The sequence below is a fragment of the Cephus cinctus genome, unplaced genomic scaffold (genome assembly GCF_000341935.2).
Source record: "Cephus cinctus unplaced genomic scaffold, Ccin1 Ccin1_scaffold0401, whole genome shotgun sequence".
NCBI lineage: Eukaryota > Metazoa > Arthropoda > Insecta > Hymenoptera > Cephidae > Cephus > Cephus cinctus.
This window is the reverse complement of record NW_014333085.1, coordinates 1,098,240-1,106,409: the sequence shown is the minus strand read 5'-3', so window position 1 is coordinate 1,106,409 and position 8,170 is coordinate 1,098,240. Positions and strand designations below refer to the sequence as shown.

Genomic DNA, 8,170 nt, shown 5'->3' with positions numbered 1-8,170 from the left:
TTTTTTTTTTTTTTTTTTTTTTTTTACCAACTATTCCACAACTTTACATCGCCTTACGAAACTCCCGAGTCTACGTGGCGAAAATATATCCCAAGAAGAAAGGGGGACGGACGTTCACAGCCGCAGGCCTACCAACAGTAAGAAACACAGATATGGAAACACCCACGCGAATTCCTATTTCATAGCTTAAGGCCCTTCGGCCGATTCGACGCGCACCGACTATGGTCAAGGCAGTCGTGTAAAATTGTTTGTAGCCCCTTCAAATTCGGTCTCGACCATATTTCGGTCAAGGCGTATTTACAAGGAGCTCGAAGATTTCGAAAGTTCTCGAATAGGTTCGCTCGATGGAAACGAATTTTCGTCGGACGCCTCGTCGACGCGATATTCGTCGACCTGAAGGCAGTCCCCGCAGCGAGGCAGCTACTTCCAAAGGTTTCACATCACGCGTAGAAGCGTACGCCTCTGCGAAGTAAACGGTATTGCCACATATCCTATAATAAAGGCCTTGGGCCCTTTTCACATCGGGAGGCGATCGACTACGTCCGATCTAGGGCGAAGCCTCGACCGCAGTTACCGAGCGGACTTGGAGGCCCTAATAATTGGGTGCGACGGTGTTATCGGTTGAAAATAAAAAATAGAAAAAAAAAAATTAAACGAGCGTCGACGCTGACAAAAAAAAATATCCCTAGATATAATTCCTATTAAAAAGGCGACGTGCGCAAGTGATTTTTCTTTCACGAGAGCAGAGACATTTTTGCCCCGAGAGATAACGAGTCCTCCTACGGTAATTAACGAGGGTTTATCGAAGGGAAAAGTTACGTTACGTTATGGCCCGTACATTTCGTTATCACGCCCTCGAGTAGGCCCTCCCATTGTCCAGACCCCTTTTGCCACTTTACGAGCGTGCCGACTTAAGGACTGTCCGCAGTGGCCGTACCCTCCCCTCGCTACACCCGCGCACCCTATATTAACCGCCCTTCCGCCCCCCCTATCGCCCTCGTACCACCATCTACGTCATCGGACTATACGATTACGTTAGTCAACAAGAAATTTATGAACCTACCATATAACCCGAGAGAACTGATTTTTTCTCTCATGACTTTGTATAGCTCACGTAATGCGAGAGTTATGGCTCGGTATTAGCTGGTGCGTTTACAAAAATTAATTAAAAAAAAAAAATTTTGGAAAATATAAATTTTTGGAAAAACGAATTCAGAGCTATCCAATCTCGAAGACGAACAAATGGGACAATACGGTTGAGAGAGCCGGGAAAATCCGTATCGAACTGGGTGGTCCACCTTGATGTGATTATCTCATGGAAATAGATCACCTAAACATCCTCTATTGGATTGACGGTGTGATATTCAGATGTTTGGCCGACCTCTTTCCGGTGGACGATCCCACGTACGGACTATAGACTGTTCAGCGTCCACCCGAGGACGAAGGAAAACAGTTACACCTATGGCTTACTCTTATTCCCTTTCTCAAAATATCGCGGACGCTCCGAAAGCTCGGATGCAATTCAAGGAAGATTGTATCTCGCTCCCCCCTTCGCCCCGCCCAGGCAAACAGCTCGAATGGTATTGCTAACATTCCAAGTTTCGCTGCTGAATTCGTCCACCCAAGTTGGCCAGGTGTCTTCCCAAGGAGGAAACAAAAAATCCAAGAATCCATACGTAGACGAGATATAATATCGAAGCGCGACTAGAGGTTTCGAGCGAATGGACAGAGTACAAGGTAAAAGGCGAGAGAAATGTATGAAAAATATAAGAAACGATATGTATAAGCACAGTCGGTAGACACGAAGCGCGCGCACGTGCGGCTGGGAAATAAGTTGACGTCTGCGGCGAGGACGAGACAACGTCGACGGGCTGTCCTTAACGCGCTGTTGTGACAGTTACGAGTTAACCCGGTTCCACGAGACGTGTCTTATCTCCGAAATCCAGTTAAGAGAGAACAACTTTTTATCACAGCCACGAAACCCCCGTCGGGGCTCCCGCACAGTCGCCGAGTCACAAATACAGATTGGAAAGAGAGATACGGATACCCGTAACTCCTGCGACCGCTAGGTTTCCCACCGATTATGAAGAAAATAAACCTGTCTTCCCTGCCATTACGGAATAACGGATGGACAACTTGCCTAGTATAGTCAGTCCGACACATTCTCCAGAGTTTCTTGCACAAGAGAGACAGGTCAAAATCCCCGTGCGCACCAGTAGTTGCGTCATTCGGACGACCAGGATTCTTCCCGCGTGCTTCCGGACATTCGGGAAGCTTCGACGTCTCGAGCGCAGCGTATTTTGAACTGTCAAATTCAAGTCCAATTCAAGAACAAACATTGGGTTCACCGATCGACGGGCAAGTGGATCCGGGCAGCTATGGCATGTTGACGGTTAGACGTCCTCCGTCCTCGTGGACGTCACTGTCGTCGCCTCCTTCAGCCAGCGGGTTCTTTAGTTTATAGTCTCGTTCTCCTGTACCGGTGGACGCACTCCGGTACTTCGGCACGCAGAACACGCGCTCGAAAGAGGCTACGCTCACGCCGACGGCAGATGGCGTCTTCCAACGAGATCTTTCTTGGAATACGAAAGCTGAGTTACATCCAGCCGCAAGTCACAACATCTTCCTAGACGGTCTCTCTCCTTCCCCCACGTTCCTCGCGAGAGTGCCATCCCACGAGAAGAGACACAAACGCTGTTTGCTTAGCAAAGGATTAAATTGTTTCGACTAGTGGGGCTGTCGGCTTGTCCGCCACTTCTGGGAACGCGTCGAAAAGAAAATTATTTTTCTTTTCACGTTTCCTCACCGGCGCCGACGAGAAACCGATTTCAGGATATACGGTTGCAGTATATACACTTCCTACGGATTCCCTGAGGTTCGAAGGATGACAGGTGGCTAACGGGAAAATCTTCTGGATGCCTTTCAATCCTTTCCGTTATATATATAAAACATCCGAGACGAAGCCACGAATTGTTTAACCTCGATCGAGCGACGCCACCAAACTCAGTCTTGCTTGTATAAAGGTATAAATTTCCAGTCACTTCTTTTTCACAAATGTATTTCGTATCCTTGCTCCTATCTCCGATTCACTATTCACGAGCAATAGCTGCACGGAAGACACAGGCCAAGCGGTAATTTTCCACTATGACACGTTTCACAACACCGAACTCGCGCACAAAATTCAAAGGGGAGACATGGCAGCCAGCAAGGCATATCTAACACTTTCCCAGTCTGAATTTGACGTCACTGGATCGCACGACGATGCCGAAACAATTGTCTCGGGCTGAAACGTTTTAGTTCAGGCTAACCGATACAAGGGAGAATTCCCCAGGAGGCGAGTTCTGCGCGACAGCATTGTTCGACCGTACACAGAGTCTACGCTCTGCCTCTGCCCCCCCTCAGCCCCCCTCGAGGCGCCCCGCTGCGCCAGACACAACAGCAGCGAACCGCAGGGACTCGGCCGAAACAAAGGCCGCGCTTGTAGCAGTCTTTAATACATGACTTTTTCAGAGGGAACTTTCACAGCGTCCACCGAGCGACCGGCTGCACTTTTGTTTTTAAGACTTTAGTCGCGTTATGGGGTGACGGCAATGGCGCCGTCGGTACCACAGCTCGCCGTCCGACATCGAGGGCGCTGGTGTTGGTGGTGCTGACGTCGGTAACAGAGACGAGGGTTACGTCGAAGAGGCTTTTCGCTCAGACCTCGGACTACTCGTTTCGTTCCCAGACTCTATTGTTTACGTGAAAGCGTATGGCGACCAGAGACCACAGATTCTGGTGGCCAGCATGTCAGCCACGTACGTTACTTCATGCTTCCCTTTTTTTTCCTCCTCTGGGCTATCATAATCCGCAAGAAAATTCTCTCAAGGGAAAAGACGGGTCCTGGCCACAAGGATATACTCGCATCGGGACGGCAGAAAATCGATTGATTCCTCGAGCACGTAGAACGATGATTTTTACGAAAAACAGCCGAGCGAAGAATGTCACAAAGTGGAATTCGGATTACTCCGTCGCTCAGCGGCAACTTCAGCTTTGACTAAAACTTTTTCTATGAACGCGTGCGAGCCTGATATCTTTTTACATCGACATGAGTGACTCAAGGGGTTCGAAACACCCTCAGTCAATTTCTCAAATTTTCTCGCGGGTTCGATTCTCAAATCCATTCACGTCTCAACGTTGGAAGCGGCATTTGAAATTCGGAAATTTACCTTAACCCTGCCGAGCGGGGGAGCGGAGGGGCATTTATAGTAAATTCAAATAACACATTATTCCGAATAACGTACATAAGAATTTAAGACTGCGTGGCACGAGGGTCGCACCTTTACCAAAGTTCCTTGGATTTCGCGCGAAATGCTATCGAACCTTCGATCAGTCGTGAATATTCATCGACCTCGGAACAAAAGGAACATTCCAACGTGTTTCCCAGCGTCGGCTGCTAACATTTTTTCCAGCCGTTTTCGATTCCTCGCGAGAGCAGCGAACGAGCGGGAAACTAAACGGCGCGATAAAGAGTCACGTGTCGCGTGATTTGAAAACGGGTAAAAAGTTTTCGTTAGAGACTTTGAAAATTTCACAGAGCTTCTTTCAATCGTCACAAAGGCCAGAAGCGACGGCGCGATACGACTTCTCGTTTGTAGTAAATTCTCCGACAGTGGCAAATGGCTAACGAGTGAGATCGAGGCTTTTTGGTTGACCCTTCTGGGACGGACGGAACCTGCGAGTTTCGGGACGGGAACATCTGAGCCCGTAATAAAAAAGCGTAACCAACGGAACACAATGCCGACTCATTCCCTTTCGAAATCCGCCCCTTCCGCTCTCTTCCTCGCTCTCTCAGTTTTCATACCCTTCCGCACCCACGCACAGCCTGCCTCTACCTCTGCCACTAGGACGGAGGGGGGCGACAAGAAAATTTGTAGAATTACGGGCTTTTCCATAAATCCTGAAAGTCCTCCCCCGCGGCCCGTAACGTGTGGCTGACATGTGTCGCTTTACGGGAACCGTGGGCCTTTATGTTTAGATGCGTATATCTACTTACGGCCTGCATTTACTGCAGGTTATACGATCCCAGGTCAAGATACGGCATTAAGCCACAGTGGAGACTCGCCTTTCGCCACGGAGGTAACACGTACTTTTTTCACATCAGCCCTGATCTTCTTTTAGCCGTCAACCGCCCCCCCCCCCTGCACCCCTGCACCCTCCGTAAGAAACGACTTAGGACTCTACGGGAGCATCCTGCGCGCTTTGGGTTAATCAAAAATACATTATTAACTCAATCAAGCATCCATTATAGGTTGATGATCGGGTAATCGATTTACATGAAAAAGTCTTGATCCTCGTTTACGATCCGTGAGTGGGAGAGTACGAGGTCAAGGGTACAAGGTACCCAGCCAAGCAACTATAGGCATTGAATAAGAAAAATTTCAAAATCCTCAGTTTAACCAAAAAATACAGTACCCAAGAATTTACTTAAATCTTACAATATTTGACAAATCTGTTGACCCTCGAAGCTTCTGGTCGCCGCCCATCCCGTCCCTGAGACAAGGAACAGTCAAAGGACCCAGGTCGTCGGTCAAGACCCAAAGTCCAACGGACGGTTCTCGGAGTGTCGGGTCATAACTCCAAGTGCCTTGCGCCCTCGAATGGGTCCAGTATGGTCAGCACGTGTCACGTGTCTTCCGGATGCTGCGCATTCCTTCGTAATCGGTAGACGCGCCTCACGCGTGCTGGGTTGGACGTTCTCAAAGGGAATTGCTGGATGAAATGCCGGAATGGAGTAAACGGTGGGATTACGATATCAGGAAGAGGAGACGTAGGAAGTAAAAGGGGGAGAGGCCAAAGGCAAGAGGGATATAAAGTCTAGAATAACGTACAAGGACAGTGAAAAAGGAAGGGAGACTTCATCGGTATGCATAATGCATGAACCTATACGGGACATACGTAAGTAATACGTTATATCCCAGCATTAACAGGACCATAAGCTTAAGCTGCAATTACGCTGCAACTGCTCACGTAACTCGAGGGATATCCGAGCGCACGGAAACCAGCCGAGATCGCTCGAGTTATGATAATTGGGAATAATTTAGAAATTTTCATTAAGAGCGTAATAGGTCAAAATGAAGGGAAAAAAAAAGTTATTCCCAACTCGAAATTCTTCCTCGGAGCCTTTTTATCTCAAATTGTTTATGTCCCTTGACAGATGCGAATGCAGAACGTGCCCGAGAGCTTCCACGGCCACTTGGCGCTCGCGGTGCGGCGCTGGCAAACGGAAGAACCAAAGTTTCGGCCGATAACGCCGTCTATGCAAAGAAAAGTTTCATAAGCGAGCACGCGGGTTTTCCTGAGAAATGAGTCACATCCGTCAGTGACGTAATCACAGGGGATATGAGGAACCTCCTTTGCCAGTGTACGGGAGAACGCTACCAAATTATCTGAGATATATATCCAAGGCTCTTTTCTCACAACTTTATCTTGCCTGTCCGCCTGGACCGAAATCGTCCCACCTCGAAGAACTCTCATTACGCGTTCGCTCCATGGAGCCGGACTTTGGTCGACGCTCGTATTTAACTTACATCAGCGACTAACGTCAGAAACACGTTTTCGGTTTTTTTTTCAATGCCAAAAAAAAAAATTTTCCCTCATCTCCCCGTCGCCCCCTCAAGCCATCGGAACTAGGTAGGTATAGACGGCACGCGGTAAATTCATCTCCGGTCGAGAGATCGATAGCGGCAAGGCTGGACCCAAGTAGAAATTTTGGGTAAAATCAAAAACGGAATTGACGGGGTAGAAATAAAATATTGCTTCGCAGTGATAATCGAATTTTCGTTACATGAAAACGGATCGTCGGAAAGAAAATTCTCTATGAAGAAAATTCCCGGTGATCTCCTGAACGCGGATGCTGCGCCTGCAGCCAGCGGCTCCCTACTGGTCTTTATCGCGTTTACGGCTTCATCCACAGCTTCCTCCCAGCCACTTGCTACTGGATAGGATCGCCTCCTGTGCTTGGCTTAACGAATGGACCTCTCGAACGACAATTTCATAGAGCAACGACAGTTTTATAGCTTTTGACGATCTGCCCCGGTGCAGCCTCCTCATGGACCAGACTATAAATTTATAAAGCGCGACCTTTCAAGGAAATCAAACCTATCGCCTGCGTTGCCTGTAATCGATGTTCAGTAAGATTACGATGCTGCGTTGATGCAGGAGTCCGAGTGCATCGTTCCAGTGGGATGCTGCATCTGCCGCGTTGCAGTTATGACCGCGATCAACTACAATATCGCTATAAGAACAAAGTATCTCGTAGACACGGATAATGCTGGGCTTAGCCAGAGTAAAGAAGAGCTCATTACTTGTGGATTAAGTTTCTAAGGATCGATATGTAATTCTGAGACACGAGGTATATTTCGTACAATTTCATTATAAATTGTCATTCTATTTTTTTCTCTAATTTTTCTGCGAGGCGTCTGCCTGTAAATCCTTTTTTTTTTGTAATTTCAAAAATTCTGAAAAATTCTCCTTCGCCCACTTCAGACACCTGTATAACGTGTATCTGATAACTGCAGCATCCTTCGGACCGAATTTCTGCCAGGACTGTACGTCCTGAATCGAGGCGCTGAACAGAAGTAAACCCAACTGCAGTGCAAATACATGGGACTGGATAGTCTTTATACTTGTTTCTTATTTCTGAAATCTCGCTATCGAGTGTCCGCTGTTTGTTTCGCCGACGGAACAAACAATGCGAGTATTTCGTGTATCGGAGGTCTACGGTATATGGCGTATATGGCGTATATGGCGTATATGGCATATATAGCATATGGACGGAATTTCAGATTCGGGGAAAGCAGAGTCGTCGCTTCCATAGCGGAAGAAGCGGAACTGCCTCGGGAAAATGAAAGTTCGAAGAAATAGAAAGAAGGAAGCAAAGCAGTAGGAAACATGATAAAAAAAAAATAAAGAATCAAATAAAAATAAAAACTCTACGTGTATACGGAAACGAGAATAAAAAAAAAGGAGTGGGGATAAATCCAAGAGCAAAGAAATAAAGATAAATGAAGTGCGGAGGTAGCCGGCGTATGATCTGCCTTATAAAAAAGAAAAAGAAAAAAAAATACAAAGAGAATCAGAAGCGGCTGCCAGTGTATCGCGTTAACTCCAGGGGCGGATAACCCTATAG

The 8,170-nt window shown here is 47.5% G+C and overlaps 1 protein-coding gene across 11 annotated transcripts in view; it reads right to left on the bottom strand.

Annotated features, from left to right (window-relative positions):
• The window catches only part of LOC107267421 (protein eva-1 homolog C), a 106,365-nt gene that overhangs the window by 58,697 nt on the left and 39,498 nt on the right, over positions 1-8,170 (bottom strand). Inside the window, exon 1 of one of the 11 annotated variants that reach the window (XM_025084625.1) lies at positions 2,141-3,209. The exons of 6 other annotated variants lie outside the window; for them this stretch is intronic. In XM_025084625.1, coding sequence (XP_024940393.1) covers positions 2,141-2,339 — 199 coding nt within the window. In that variant the 5' untranslated portion in view covers positions 2,340-3,209. Of the gene's footprint in view, positions 1-2,140; positions 3,210-8,170 lie in introns of those variants that run through there. 4 more of the 11 variants (XM_025084622.1, XM_025084629.1, XM_025084621.1 and 1 more) reach the window with 4 other exon arrangements.